Below are 16760 nucleotides of genomic sequence, written 5' to 3'. Positions count from 1 at the left end.
TGCATAAATAGTTGTAATGTAAAATTTAATTTTGCTATGGGTTCAGGTTAAAAGTCATTGATTAACTTGTAAAGAAACATTTCTAAACATTATCTTCTACAAAATTAATATGTGCCTGAGGCATATTGAGTGCTCAGTGAGTATTTATTTTAGAGTAATAATTTTTGAGCATTGTAGGATTCTGGTTTTGGAGAAGAAGGCAATATCAGTGTTAGAGAATAATATTCTTTTAAGACTTTATCATACGTAGTTATGTAGACTGAGGCACATGAAAGAAAACTCAGTTGAATGTCAATTTCTGGTCCCTGCTTTGCTCTAAGCTAGCTAATCTTGAGAAATACTTAATCTCTTTGAGCCCGATTGCTTTGTCTGTGAAGTGAGGAACATTTTCAATTTGTTCAGTTTCATTTTCTTTTATCAGTATTATTCCTGACCTTAAATCATTTCCATTCTCATCAAGGAAATCATACAATTTAATGTCAAAATATATTAGCTGTCAGATTTTGTTTTACTGACTTCAACTTCAGTCTCACTGATTATTGATAAAAATGTAAGTTATGTATATGATATATCTTGACATTATATACTGGTAAGAAGAAATAAAAGAACATCCTTAAATTTTACATAATTTTTTTTTTAGGATATAGGATTCTGTTTGTTGATGTTTGTGTTTCATATGATAGTGTCCTAAATCATACAAAAAGTTTTCTCTAAAAAAAGTTTAAAATTAGAATTATAAAAAGCAAAAATGTGCTTTTATTAATACCTCATTTATTAATATTTCCTGTATGGCAGTTTCAGGTTTTAGATTATGGGTGCTTAGTTTTTTTTGTGGGACTTTATAAACTAATTTTTTTTTTTTTTTTGAAAAATTGCTTTATGAAGCCTTAAGAAGCACTGAGTATGATTAAACTGTAGTCCAGAGTTGGATACAATTTAATAATAGTTCAATTCCAAAATAAAAGTTATTGTAGTTGAGACCATGAAATTTCCTAACACATGATTTTAATACTTTGCCCTAAATTTTCTAAAACAACTCAGAGGAACCAATATTTACAGTAGATGGCGTATTTATGAAAAATCTGGCATCACCTATTTTATATATATATATATTTATATATATATATATATATATATATGACCCAAGATTATATGAACTAGGAAAAAGATGTTGTATATCTCAACAGCAATACTAGAATGCAGAGTTTGAGACTGGGATTTATAACGTGGGATTTGGAAAAGGAGCAGACATCTTGTTTTCAAAACCTTAAGTTTTTCTCAAGACCGAAGTCAACATTGTAACTGCCACAGAACAGGAAAAAGGGAAGCTTTTCTCGCTTTACTTGTTCATCTGCATCAGAAAGTCCAGTATCCCTGAGATAGGAACCACTGCAATAAAAAGAGAGTGAATACGTTCTCCCAAAGGAAGATTGTTACTTCATTATGCCTCTGCCCTGGTCACCAGGAGCAAACTTTGCATTTCCCAACCTAATGCTGGGCAGCACCGAGACGTTTCAGTAATGGTTCATCATAAACACCGCATTCTCCATCTTCATGAAATAACCTGTCTCCCATTGAATTTCCTATGTTTCCTTTCTCGGGCTTCTGCTCTTTGTCTTTCTTCAAGTCTGTGCTTGGCTTCAGTTGCTGCATCAATGTCTCTGATTGTTAAGTTGAAAGTGACATCCTTCCAAAGGCAGTGGGATTCATACTCATTCTGATCTTCCAACTTCCTCACTTTCTTCTTAATTATAGGCAACTTCTTGGTATCTATAAAAACTACATTTTCCCCTGTTGAGTATTTTGCATACATTACACAATTCCATTCCCCTTCAATTGAGCAGAAAGATTTCTTGTCATTTGGAGAAAGAATCAGCAGTAATTCTGTGCTTCTTGCCCCCATAGAAAGGTTTAGTGTGGAAGACGATATTGGTACTATAGCCAGTTTTGGAACAATTAATATTGCATTCTCCACCTAGTTCCACGCAGGGCACTGTGAGGATAGACCTTCCATAACCATTGCGGAATGTGAGAATGTAATGTTCATCATGAGGTACCATTTTACAGCCTGAACCGTTTGGTCTCTGGCATCCTTCTGGTCACTAATACTCACAAACAGGTCCGGATGTGCAAAAAAGTCTGCATACATTTCTAAAAGAGATCTTCTTTCAAGAGTAAATGTTGGAAGAACTACCTTAGTAAGATCCATTCCAAGCCTAACCTGTGACAACAGATGCATGATAACACCCCTGTGCTCTTCCACCGACCCTGCCTCCCCTTCATCATCTCTCTCATCATGTGAATCAAAAAGTTCAGCGTCACTTGTTCTATTGGACATGGAAGAATTAAGTGATTCCGTGGTATCTGGGCACTTTAGACTATTCCCTAAGCTGCTGTGTGTCAAGACTGAGGCAGATCCAGAGGAATCTATTAAGGGCTGTGGGGATGAGCCACTCTGATGGAATTCATCCGCATCATAGAATTCATCTTCACTGCTAGAATAAGAGAACTCTGGGACTGTGTTTGGAGACAAGTTGACATGGCTTGGAGAAGTTAGACTGCTTCTAGGTGGTGAGTGCCCACTGCCTGTACTATTTGGTGTTGGAGTCTGCTGATGTCCCAAGGTAGCTAATACAGGTCCAACTGGTAGAGGAGATGGATGCTGCTCTGACTTACACAACTGAGCAGGTTATGGAGGTAAGACAGTCTGGGAAGGCATTGTGTTGATCACACGTTCCAAGGGACTAGGTTGATATATTGCATCTACAGGATTAATAGTACTTTTAGCGATCTGCAGCAACACAATGCAGTGTTTAATTGATTCTACCATGCTATTTGTTGTCTTTTTGAGAGTTGCAGTTTTCTTTCTCTGTTCATCATCTTTGCAGTTTTGAAGTTTGTCATCAAAAAGCTTTAACTGTTCTATCAAGATTTGTAGGCAAGCATCAGCCTCTGTAAGTTTCTTATCAAAGCTTTGGACACTGGGAACAAATCCTGAATCAAACCCCCAGGGGGCGGCGGGAAGAAGGCAGGGAGAGAACGATATTCGTGCCCACGGCCCCGGCAAGCAGCAGGGTCCCTGGGGACTCAGGGGTGGGAGCCGGCCCCTCTCCCAGGCCCTCCCGGTGTAACTACTCCGCAAGTAGCCATCAAGAAAGCCATTCGCCAAGGCCCCTGCCCTCTGTGCCTCCAGGGGAGGGAGCCGAGGGCCGCTTCCGAGCACCCCCTCTTCTCCACCGTCTGCCGGATCACCGGGCTGCTGCGCAGTCGGTCTGGTCCGGTTCAGCCGGTCCCCCGGGACAGCCCCTCGCCCCCTGTGTAAACTAATTTTTGAATGTTTTTTTCCCCCTTAAAAGTGTTTAGTAGTTGATTCTGATTTCCTATTAATTATTGGATAAATATTTGTTATTTTAATTAAGTCATTAGCTTATTTAATAGATTATTAGAAAGAACAAATTTTCTAAAAATACTGTTTTTTAAATTAATACCAACAGAAAATGAAATTTTCCTCTTAGTTTCTATATATTTATTACTATTTTCCACTCCCAAAATGAGTCAGAGAAATCCAATTTTTATGTAAGTCTATCAGTTAGATATTTTCAACCTCTTCAAATATTCTGGAATTCCTGTAATTTGACAATTTCAGTTGTGTCATTGAATATTTTTTATTTTTTATTGGCTGTGCTTTATATCTGATTCTTCTACTTGGATTTTCCATTATTGACCAGGTCTATCTTTAAGAATCTGTATTACTTTGAAAGCTATTTACATGCCACAATGTAAATATAAGAGTCAGTTATCTTTATTGGCTTAAGACATTTCTTCTCTGTTCTCCTCAGTATTACACTAAAGTTCTACAATGACAGTGATTTGTATTTTTATTATTCATAATTGGTAACAGAAGTGTTCTTCAGTGACCAGTACTGGTACTGTTTTTGAAATGCCAGAGTTATAAACTTTCTATTTGTTGATAGGCTGGCTGCTTACCAACAGTCTCCTCCCTTTACACACATTCTTTATGCTTTGTTTTATGATCTTTGTTCTCTCATTTTTTTACTTGGTAAGTTGCTCTTAATATGTCATTTAACCTGTTTCAGTCTTGTAAAAATATGCCTGTTAGGTTGGGTACACAAAGGGCAATTTTCTTGGGGCCTGCATTATCCCAGGCAGTGTCCCTGATTTCATGCCATTCTGTGAATAAACATCCAAGTGAAAAAACGTTCTTGTTAGTGTTACAAGAGCTAGACTTTAGATACAGTTACTAAAGCAAGATTTTGATTCTAGCCTTGAAGAAATCCTGTGTATAGCAGATTTACTTTTATATATACAGGGGTACTGTGTGTGTGTGTGTGTGTGTGTGTGTGTGTGTGTGTGTGTATTTTTTCATTTGTGTAGGTCACTGTTTTTCAGCATGTTATTTTTAACCTGATTTCCTGTGATATTTTCAGTTTGTCTTTGACATATACTAGCCAGCAAGATTCTGATGACCTTTATTTTCTGTAGTTTATCTTCTGAAAATAATGGATATATATATTCCTTTTTCTAAGGAACCCTACCTGCTACCTCAAAGATAAAGTTTGTCTAGTGCTTGCCTGAGTTGTAAATAAGAACCACTTGACTTTTATTTTTATTTTTTTCTTCAAAAGCATAATAACATTTTATTTTTAATTTTTATTTTACACTGGAGTATAGTTGATTAACGATGTTGTTTTAGTTTCAGGTGTACAGCAAAGTGATTCAGTTATACATGTATCTATTCTTTTTCAAGTTCTTTTCCCATTTAGGTTTTTACAGAATATTTGGCAGAGTTCTCTGTGCTATACAGTAGGTTCTTGTTGGTTATTTGTTAGAACCACTTGACTTTTAAAAGCCACATTTAATATATATTACATCATAGTTTATTGATTACATTTGATCATCAAAATCTCTTGCGTGAAAGAAGGTTCCCTTCCCTCTTTCCCTAGAGGGCTATTTCATATCTTTCTCTTCAAATTTGTAACATCACTCTCAGCTGATAACCTTGCTTCTTCCTATTTTACAAAGAAAAGGAAAAAATAATTGAAGGAATGAGCAGGGAACTTCCAAAGACTCTGACCACTATAAAACTCTACCTACTTCCAACCGTTCCCACATTGAGAAATATGCTAAAAAGAAGTAAAGTATTTATATAATACTATTCTGCTTTTCCATCTATTACCAAAAATGTAGTATCCCCTTTTCTAACTATCCCCTTTTCTAACCTTTGAACGCTTTCTCATCATCCCCTTCTTAATTACTTAAGGATATCACTTCACTATTTCTTCTCTCTCTTGCTTACATTATCAACTTTTTTGTTTTGTGCTGGATCATTCTTGTCAGTGTACAGATATGCTGCTAGTTCTCTAGTCTTAAAGAATAAAAAATCTTCTCTTGACCCTGTTTTCCCTACCAATTACTACTCCCTTTCTTTTGTTCCCTTTTGCATCAAACTCCAAACTCTTCCATACCCACCATCTCTATTCTCTTTTCCCAGTCTCTTAAATCTACTTTTATCAGACTTCAACTAACGAAAACTGCTCCTATTACTAGTGACTTCCATGTTACTGGATCCAGTGGTCGATCAGTTCTTTGTCTCCATCCTACTTGATCTCTTGGCGGTAGTTGTCATCATTTACTTTCTCCTGCTGGATATGCTTTCTTAACTTGGCTTTACGGGTACCTCTCATTCTTGGTTTTCCCACTTAGTCACCTTTGCTGGCTACTTCTTTTCTTTTAGAATGTTGGAGGGTCTCAGGTGTCCATCTTTAGAACTCATCTCTTTCTACATTTATACTTCTAGTGTAATTAGAATTTAAGAATTTTTCCCCCCACACTGTAGCTTATTTCTTAGAAATTGTTGATTATAGAAGAGAAAATAAAATACTGCTATTTAAAAACTATCTTTTGGACTTTCTTGACCCCATCTTAAAGTTTGCCGTGAGAACTGTGGACCTTTGGGGGAGTGACCATCTAGTGGCAAGGGTTGGAGAGGTGGATAAGGCTGTTTTATTTAAAGATCATTGTGATATAATGTAGTTACTCTTAGGGCATGATAGAAAATGGATATTGTATTTCCTTATCTCATAAACCTTAAAGGTATTTTTAAAAGGAATTTTATATAAACTTGTGTAATGTGTTGGCATTATTTTCCATAACCTCAAACATGTCCATATAGATATCTGCAAAAGATGAAATTAAAGAAGGAACGTTATGAAAAGATTCTATATCAGATCAAATTTTAGAGTCACTGTTAAAAACATAAAAGTAAACATGCTTGATGCATAAAATTTGAGAAATACGGTAAAAAAATGAATTAAAACACCTATCATACCACTGCCTAAATGCAGTTTGTATTTTGAAATATTGTCTTCAGTCTAGTGCAGTTTAAAAATCATTCTATGATCATATAATGTCCCTCATTTTGTGAAAACGTCCATGTTTTCACAAATTTTTTTTATGAACATTATGTTTTTTATGAACATTATGTTTAAACATTATGTTTAAATATATCCCATCTCATGAGTTCCTTTGTCTTGAACATTTGGGTTTTGATTATTTTAATTTACATTTACATTTATTTTTATTTTTTGTTTTTGTGGATAAAGCTTCAGTGAGCATCCTCTGCATCATTTTTTTTTCTGTTTTAGGATTACTTCCTTAGGATAGATTGCCAGAAGTGGAGTGACTGGGTCAGAGGGTATGAACTTACGAACGTTTTTTCTTTTCTTTTCTTTTTTTGAAATAAAATTTTTTATTTATTTGATGTCTAGTTGATTTATATTCATTATGAAAAATGAAAATCATAGTGATTATATTTGGTAACTGTCAGAAAACTGTGTCTAAAGGCAAGGTTCTGTGATCAGAAAAGTTTGGGAAATTCCTAAAGTTCAAAAAAAAGCCTTTTAATCTTGGTTTATCTCAGCATTTCCTGAACTTAACTGAGCATTGAATAGGTTTTTTTGTGATACACTTCTTAACATTTTGTGGAAGTTTGACAAAGGGTATAGTTTATGAGCTACTGATCTAAAATTTAAAAATGTTTTATTGGTTAGATTATGTTTTATTGGTCAAAGCAATAAACTATAAACCTTTGTTCTAAAATTATTTTTAAAAGGAGATTAAAATAAAGCTGTAGTAAACATATGATTTTTGTGTATGTCTTTATAAAGTCTCATACTTTTATAATTTAAACTTTCTATACTGACTCCAAAAGAACATCTTAATGTCTCCATGGCATCAAATACTTTTTACAGTCTTTAATGAAATTTGGAATATAGACATATAACATAAAAGTAGAAGAAAATGTAGATTGTACAAACCTTTTTTCCCTCCCCCCATTTTTCTCTACAGAATGTGAAAACCTTTGCATCTTCTGATAGTCTAGCCAAGGTCCAAGAAGTAGCAAGCTGGCTTTTGGAAATGAATCAGGAACTGCTCTCTGTGGGCAGCAAAAGACGACGAACTGGAGGCTCTCTGAGAGGTAACCCTTCCTCAAGCCAGGCAGATGAGGAGCAGATGAATCGCGTGGTGGAGGAGGAACAGCAGCAGCAGCAGCTAAGACAACAAGAGGAGGAGCACACTGCAAGGAATGGGGAAGTCGTTGGAGCAGAACCTAGACCTGGAGACCAAAGTGATTCCCAGCAAGGACAATTGGAAGAAAACAATAACCGGTTTATTTCAGTAGATGAGGACTCCTCGGGAAACCAGGAGGAACAAGAGGAAGATGAAGAACATGCTGGTGAACAAGACGAGGAGGATGAAGAGGAAGAGGAAATGGACCAGGAGAGTGATGATTTTGATCAGTCTGATGACAGCAGCAGGGAAGATGAACATACACACAGTAACAGTGTCACAAACTCTAGTAGTATCGTGGACCTGCCTGTTCACCAACTCTCCTCCCCGTTCTATACAAAGACAACAAAAGTGAGTACATTTAGTCTGCTCTTCACCTGAGAAATTTTACATATCCGTATTAATTGTAATGAAACTTTCCTCACAGCCTTTGTAGTATTGCAAAATTAATCTTCAGATGTGTAGTAATAAAATGAACTAATTTTTGTTTTACAGAAGGTATTAGAAAGTATTAGAAATAGAAATACTGATAATGGGACAATGTTATTACACATGGAGAGAGGGTATTTGATCCTATTACTATGAAAAATCATTAATATCAAATTTCATTATCAATTTTGTCCCTGGGACAGGGGTTAGTAGGTTGCGTGTAGTGGAGAGGGTTGGAGTGAAACATGGTTTGTGTAGATCAAGTAGTGAAGGCTCTTTTCTTATTTACCAAGTGCAGCTGGTCTGGTGGGCTGTGTATTCACAGGTGTTACTCCAAGGCACTAGTTACTGGAAGTTACCTCATAATTAGTTTTCTTATTATGATGAATAAGATATATCCTTTGTAAATAGTTTTCTCTTTGTTATGTAAACAAGGTAAAATTACAGTTTGAATGTTAGTATTTGGTTGTTGGGGAAATCTGAGTAGGTATTTTTAAAAGTTAAAATACTAGACACTGACATATTTAAGATTATGAAACATTTTTCCTACATTATAAAACAACAAAAATGTATGGTGCTATCTTCACTGCTTGTTTTCTTCTAGTTATTTTATTAAAATTAAAACATTTAGGAACCCCAGAGGAATTGGGTTTTTTTTCCTGATTCCATTTTAGTGGAACACTCCATGTGCTTCTCCAGGTAATTTGAATATTAAGTATAGGATAACCACACCATTTTGGTTGGTATTTGACTGGTGAGAAGTAGGAGGTGATATGAAGATACACTTAGATTCCCAACTTTCACTCAAGTTACTGCCACTACTTCCCTTGCTTGCAGTTTTCCTTTCCCTTTGCTCCTGGGAGACGGCTCTGTTGGATCTGCCTCCTTATCTCACTTAGCTGGTGGTAGCCCATGGAACTAGCCATAGCCATGTTTTAAAAGGTGGACAGTTAGACTCTTGTCTAAACTAGAGGGATCCTATCAATTCAGGGACTTGGGGACTAATCTAGTGCTGAGAGACAATTCCATTTTATACAGTCCTTGGAGGCTGTGCCGGAGTTAAGGACTGGATACACTGTCACTATCACACACTGTCATTGCTTCCCAGAATTGTCCTTGCTGGATAGGCAGGGAGCTGCTGTCTGAAGTGGAAGCGGGAAGTGTTTGAGTAAATATGGAATTGCCAGTGCTAATTCTGTGGGGTGGCATGTGGGCTTCTTTCCTCAAAACATTCCTGGAAATATCACTTAAAATTGCGGTCATAACAAGGGGCAGGGATTGTGGAGAGAAAGAGGAAGCATTTCTCACTACCTAGTCTTTCTATTGTATTCCCTTTCCCCCATCAAATTACAGTCAAAATGAAATGATATAGTGTCTGGGCTTTGCTTCAGAATAATACCGAAGGGGAGAATAGGAAGGAGGGTACAGATTGGCCATGAGTTGCTAATTGTTGAAGCCGGGTTATAGGGACACGGGGGTTCGTGGGTATTCTGTGTAGTTTTCCAAGTATGTTTAAAGTTTTCCATAATAAAAAAAAAATTAAGATGTAAAGAAAATGAACATACACACACACACACACCCCACCCAAAGTTGGAAATGAGAGTTTTCTTTACATACCTTGGTCTTGTTCACTAGCTCCTCAGTCATCTAAGTGCTGACTTCTCTTCTGCATTGAATTTTATTTTCTCTGTATTTTGGTGCTATTGAAAAGGAAATTCAATAAGGACATCATGTGCATTTCACTGGAGTTAGAATTTATCTTAATCAATATTTCAGGCAGTGTTGCTAAGTAATGGTCTATATAAAGAGGAGAGAAAGTAAAAAGAATTATACTCAGAATGAATGAGGTATGTAGCATAACTTCTATCCTTTTTTTCCCTTCAGGCTTCTTCGCTCATAGATCTTTATCTTTGCATGCTTTCTGGTTCTTTATCATTTAAAAATTAGATAAAAATCATGAATATCCATGTAGAGTAGACTGTGAGTTAAACAATTCTTTGGAAAGGAGCATTTTAACTCAAATAATATCTTACTTATTTTACAGACATTAAAATAAATAATGGCTGAGGTAGTTTATCATCTTATTTGCTTACTTTTAAATTTTACAGTGAATCATTTATTTAGCCCATAAACAACACACAAACAGATTTAACATCATCCTCTTAACTTGACCTGCAATAAAATAGCTTAGACACTCGGTTTAATAGTTGCATTGCTGTATCAGTTTTGCTTCGGCTTGTGAACCTTAAACTCTTTCTAAAACATGTTTATCCCTAATTTCCCTAGCCTGTCTGCAACTTTAGATTTTATTTAATTGGTTTGATCTAAGAAGGAAGTGACTTCAAGTGGTGGTTTTCATTCCTTTTACCATCCCTGTCTCAAGGTGTTCAAGTGGTGCTTTGGATCTCAGCCAGATGGCTCTAACACAACCAATGGCAAAGCTCAAACCTTTTTTAGTGCAATTCGCCCAGCTCATATACCTGATCTCTTGATTTCTCTCCCTCAAGGTTCCTATCTCAAAAGAGGAAAATTATATCTCTCCTGTTTTTTCTTGAGGATTCAGTTGTAGGAATAGGGATTTAGTATTTAATTGCATTATCTTATTTAAGAAAGAAGTTTAATCAAAACTAAGCCTTTCAGAACAATGCAAAGCTATCAATGAATTCTGCTGCATTTTAAATTAAAAACTAGAAAGCCAGCTAGACAAAATATATCATTTCCCTAAAGGAGAAATCATCATAGTGTTCAGTAGGAAAATTTCCAGTATACAGATTTGATGGGTGCTTTATATTTCCCTTCCCTTCAAGATGAAACCATAAACAGAACTTTTAGATATGTCTTATACACATTAGCTACCTCCTTAAAAACAAACATACTGAATTTAAGTCTGTTTCCCCTAGTGACTCTTCAGTTGTGAATACAATTATTGTGTTATACATACAAGGCCACAGGAGTGGACTGAGTACTAACAGCAGCAGAGCTAGATGTATTCATGTGTTTATGTGAGTGTGTGTGTGTGTGTGTGTGTGTGTGTGTGTAAAACGCACTTTTGATATGCTATTTATCTTGAGGTCATTTGCCTTAATAAATACGGCAAGAAGAATATAAAACTATTTGATTGCCAAGGCAGAGATGCCCTTCTAAAAAGTAGTATGTCAATCTGAGATTGGCTCGTTTTCCTTTTTGTTCATTCTTGAAACGCTTCTTCAGGATCATTCCCAACAACATTTTATTTTTTCAACAACATTTTAAAAAATCACCTAGTACTGTGTTACTTCAAAAGAAAATGTCAGTCACCCATGTGTATAAATCTTTTAACTACAGTAAACAGGGGGAAAGCTCTCACTGTTTCAAAATTACTTTATTTTGGAGCAGCTCTAAATTATTGATTATTATAAACATAAGACACTTTAAACTCTTGATTATTATAAACATAAGACACTTCTACAGGTATTACCCTAAGCCACAATTTCTTTTAAATCCTCTTAAACTATAACTTTTGAGAAGAGTAGAGGTATAATAATTATTTTTAAAATCCCATTTTTTAATGTTAATATGGGATTAGCCTTCTGCAGTCTTACCCAGCATACCTTTCAAATGTTTTTTGTTTGTTTGTTTTTGGGTAGTTTCTTAAACATACCCTTTGGACCGCTAGACTTATTTGGCATTCCTGAACATGCTATATATGCAAATATGATATTAATGAGAAAAACCATTTTTGGTCCTTCATTGTATTGGTCCTTTCTTTGAAAGCATATTGGAAACTATCAAAACTCATAGGACAATCTTTTTTCCCCCTAGTCACCAAAGATTTATTCTAATGGGCGCCTATGGCAATAATATAAATTAGAAATTGCAGACTTTCTTAATCTTAAGAGTTAAGGACAGTGGCAGTCAAGAATTGGTGCTTATTAAGTCCACACTGTTTGCAAGTTCCTATGAACTTGCAAACAAACTTAAGTAAGCAGAGCTTGCAGAGAGGCCAACACCCCAAAATTTCACTGTAAGTGGCAAGAGATTTTAAGACAGATCTGCCTAATTTCAGAAAAACCCTTTCTTTCCATGCGCTATGCTGCCCCCTATGGTAGAGTTTAGCAAACATTACTAAACAAGATTTTTAGCAGAATTATAAGTCTCTAGGTTCTAGGCTCTGTAGTATGGTGGTTTTCTAATACCATATCACATTTGAAATCAACAGAGCTATCCTTTAGAAAGTACAGATTGCTTAGTTAAATGCTTTTCTTTGTGATATTTAACAAGTACTGAAGTTATGAGGGCTCAAGGCTAAAGTTATAACAGGAAGAAGTGACAATGAAATTTGAGACTGGATAACAGATATCAGTTCTCTCTGGATTCCATCAGATGTGCTTCTTAATTAGTGGTTGTGTGCCAGCTGTTTCTGTAAGTTTGGTTAGTCTGCCTGCAGATTCGAAATTCAACTTGCTTCCCCGGGTAGGGGAATGCCCATCTCTTCAGTTTTAACTCCCTGTGTCAACAGTCTTATATATATATATATATATATATATATATATATATATATTTTTTTTTTTTAAATCTTGTTCCCTGAAGAGATGCCCAGCCCATACTAAAGACTTCTTTTCCATGTTTAATGTAGAGTATCAACTCATTTTCTACTAAAATGAAAAACAAATGAGATTACCGTCAGGCCAGATCTTGTATCCTCCTGATCTTTTCATGAAGAGAACCATGTTTGAGCACCGATTTCTGCTTCTTCCATGTCTATCATAGTGCCTTTTATTTGTTCTCACATAACTTCATTCCTTACCTCAAATTAATATATCTTTTTTGCCATCCTGATTGTTAGATTTCTCCTAGTAACTAAGCTTTTTTTTTTTTAAGCTGGGCCTCACGGCACGTGGGATCTTAGTTCCCCAACCAGGGATCAAACCCGCACCCCCTGCCGTGGAAGCGCAGAGTCTTAACCACTGGACTGCCAGGGAAGTCCCTAAGCAGTTTTTTTTAAAATCCTTTTTCCCTCAAATAAGAAATAAGTGTTTAGTAAAAATATGTATATATTCAGAGAAGCAGTATGTTAGTGTATAAGAGGCCTGAGACTTTCTTGTCTCTAGATTCTAAACAATAGAGGAACTAGGGACAAGGATCACTAACCAGTCAGGGGATCAAAATTACAGTTTTGTTTCTAGTCCAGCATCTTTCAGCTACTCCCTTGAGCCAGACCTACTGGCAAACTTTGTAGGACAATGTGGGTAACAACTGAAATCAAATAGGGTTCTAAATTCTACTTTATTTAGGTAGAGTTCTAGAGAACGATGGCCATGTCACAAAGTCCCTGGCCTTGTCTTGTTCTTGTAAGACAAAGAACCAAAATTTAAATTCTGTTAGGTGGAGAGAGGTCCAGAGAGCAGTCATCTTGAATAACATCCACTAGGAAACATAGCCCAACAAATAGCCATGCCTCCTGCATTTGTGAAGGAGGACAGACTGGAAACATTCACTCAGCCCAGTTTAACCCAATTTTAAACATGTGGAGAGGGTGGAAGCGGAGGGAAGGGGACAGACTGGAGGAGATGGGTTTCCCCTAACTTAGTAGAGTGAAAAGAGCTTTTCAGACTTGAACTTGAATTCTGATTTTGCCACTCATTATATGGCCATAAATATGTAATCTCATTGAACTGTTTCCTTATCTGTAAAATAAGACTATAATACCTACTTCACAGGGTTTTTGTAAGGATTGAGTAAAATAATTTATGTCAAGCAAGTAGGGTAGTACCTGGGACACGCAAGTAGTTTGCAGATGTAAGCCTGCGACCTCATTTTGTCTGTCTCTTATCCTTCATCTCTAATCTCACAGAACACACTTCATTCCCCACAGAAGATATCAGTCTATATACTTTTTATGACCTTTAGTGTTCAGTCATAGTATCACCCTCTAGTGGAAAAAGCTATTAATAGAGAAATAGATAAATACTCTTAAAAGGATGCTCAGGAGGAGTGGGAGCGTACTATAATAAGCTGGGCTGATCGCTAATAAAAATAAGAATAGAACAGACTTCCAAGGGGATGCTTTTCACAGATCTTCCTAGTTGATAGGTAGGCATCATTTCCTTCTATTAGAATTTGTCAGTTTCTCTAAATTTTCTTCTTCTAAAACATCTGTATACTTAAATGCTTTGTGAATTTTACAACTGGATGCCAAAATGAACTTTAGTTTATGGTCAATTTCTAATTAATGCCTGTTAGTGCAGTTTTAAAAATACTTATTAACGTTATTTTAAACCATAACAGCTCTCAGTGTTGGTCATGTTTAAATCTGTTATCCTGTTCACTGAAAATAATTAATTAATTATGGATTTTAATTATAGACCAAAACAAATTTTCCCACAGAATGGAGAATTTAAAAAATTTTTTAATAGTGTTCCATTGATTTGTACTTTATGCAGATGATAACCTTCTCTGAAGTGTCCACAAATACCACAAATAGTTATACTCAAAATGTTCCTGAGGCAGATTGTTTCATATGTATATAATTAAAATGAACTGATGTTTATTAATGTTGTTTTTGTTGGTGATAAGGAGGAGGGTATGAAAAGGATAAAGGGGTTCTGTTTTTACTTTGGTAGGTAACTCCAAAATTAAGTCTCAAGGGCCCATCATTCACCCAGCTCTCAGTCCTGCATTTCTACCTGTCTCTTGGGCATTGTCACCTGAGTGGTCCACTGAAAGCTAAAACTACTACTGTATGTATTTCTTCCTACCAGTTTTTAATTTTCCTCTTTAGATTTTCTAGTCTCTTAATATCCTAGTCTTCTGTTCATTTGGTGAAAAAATGGTTTGACTTTTTCTTATCGTCTAAGTCTGTAGGTTTGCTGAAGAGTTTAACACATATGAACACTTGATCTTCCTTTTTCTTACCCCCAGGCACTTGTAAGATAAAAATTGAAGAGTCATGTTTAAAAATCTTAAGAGCATCTTTGCTTAATGTTTCTATTTGCACCAGGCTATAATGCCATGTCCTTGACAATGTGTTGCCAGTATCAATTATTGGATGAAATTTTAAAAATGAATTTTTGTTCTGTATGGATCAGACCTTAATTTTAAGTATCTGGTGCTCCATTTCCCACTGATGAAGCCAAATCCATAGGTGGACATTTGAAGTTTTTCACAATCTTACCAATTTTTTTCTACCTGATTACATCTCCATTTCTCCCCTTGCTTTTAATAAACTCTAGCCAGATTCTTCAAATTCCAGGCCAAATTCCATCTCTATCTTTACACCTTCCTAGAATTAGAAAATTCAATTCCTTGAACCCATTGTTGGTTCTCTATGTTACAGTTCATTTGGTGTTACTTTGTGACTCTTGCGGTAAGTTTTGTCTTGAGTTGACATTTAATTCTTTTATTTTTTGAACAGTAGAAATTTGATGTATTTGTCTCTAGTGCTGATTCAGGTTGAGAACTGAAGTTTCACAGATTGCAATGTGAGCAATTCTCATTTCACCTCTTAAGATGTACCCAAGACTATAAATTATAAATAAGCATGCCATTTAGGTTTAGTTTAAAACTCAGATATTCATTATAAAGATAGTTACATTGAGGAACATTATAATAACAATTAGCAGTTGACTCCCCTGAGGAGAAGTTAAAGCCCTAGTTTAAGAACTATGTTGCTAAGATGCAGAAATCAATTGCAGGTAACTCATACAGTCATTAAAAGTCATATTTTTAAAGGAAATTTAATAACAGGAAAACCTTAAAAATATAACATTTACTAAAAATATAGAACTCAAAACTATGTATATAATATGATCCTAACTATGAAATAAACATACAATAATCTATATATATGCATGGGAAAAGATCAGAAAGAATTAAACCAAATGTTAGAAATTATCTCTGAATGTGGTTATTTCTGTTTTTTCTTATATATTTTTCAGAATTTCCCAAGCTTGTTATAACAGTCATATATTACTATTATTTATTAGGGAAAAAAACTGTATCTACTAGAAACCAGTTCTTATTCTACTTACTTAGTCTTTTTAGATAACTTCCATAATGTATAATGCTCCAGTGGAAGACTGGATAAAAAGACATCTTTCACAAGGAAGGGCATTATATAATGATCTCTTCATGAAAATGCAGCTGAATATAGTGGGAAAAAAGCAATGAAATCTTTAAGAGTTCTTTGAATAACCAATTCTTCACCTCTAGGACTCAGGTGCCATGCTGGCAATTCTCTAAGGTCACCTTACCACATTATTAGAGGAGTAGTAGTTAGCATGGTGGTATCTTTCTTTGTTTTTAAGACATTTATTTAATATATGGTTTCTTCAGAGTTACTTAGAGTAGCCTTGGCAGCACTTTTGGCTGTCCCTGAAACATGAATATCTTTCATTTAAACATCCTGTGAGCAATTTCAGAATCCATCTTTTAAAATATAATTCTGCAGTGCTTGACCAGGAAGTCACCAGTGCTTTTCCTCCCCTCCCCTGTTCCCAACGCTTCATTTCTTCAAACTGATTAATATATTTAAACTGCTTAGGTTTTCCATCCTAGTTTTAAGTCTCCTGAGATAGAATCCGAAGGGGACCTTTGAGATCACCAAGTCCAAACCTGTGCCCAGTAGCTTTATCAAGAGACTTGGGCTTGAAAATGAAGTCATCACTAGGGAATGCTACAGTGTGGAGTAGCATTGTATTTTTAGACAGTTCTTTATGTGGACATCTATTACCTTTCTTTGGTCCTTCCTCTTCCATGTAGAG

General features: G+C 35.5%; 1 protein-coding gene and 1 pseudogene across 3 annotated transcripts in view; one reads left to right on the top strand and one right to left on the bottom strand.

Moving 5' to 3' along the window:
* Positions 1-16760, top strand: part of FBXW7 (F-box and WD repeat domain containing 7) — a 204772-nt gene that overhangs the window by 107692 nt on the left and 80320 nt on the right. For 2 of the 3 annotated variants that reach the window (XM_059922617.1, XM_059922616.1), the window contains one exon: positions 7369-7941. In XM_059922617.1, the coding sequence (XP_059778600.1) occupies positions 7438-7941 (504 nt within the window). In that variant the 5' untranslated portion in view covers positions 7369-7437. Of the gene's footprint in view, positions 1-6665; positions 6716-7368; positions 7942-16760 lie in introns of all 3 variants that reach the window. The other variant, XM_059922615.1, reaches the window with a different exon arrangement.
* On the bottom strand, positions 1456-3162 carry LOC132366378 (oxysterol-binding protein-related protein 9-like; annotated as a pseudogene).

Source organism: Balaenoptera ricei, chromosome 5, assembly GCF_028023285.1.
Source record: "Balaenoptera ricei isolate mBalRic1 chromosome 5, mBalRic1.hap2, whole genome shotgun sequence".
Classification (NCBI taxonomy): domain Eukaryota; kingdom Metazoa; phylum Chordata; class Mammalia; order Artiodactyla; family Balaenopteridae; genus Balaenoptera; species Balaenoptera ricei.
This window is presented reverse-complemented; position numbering and strand designations above follow the sequence as displayed.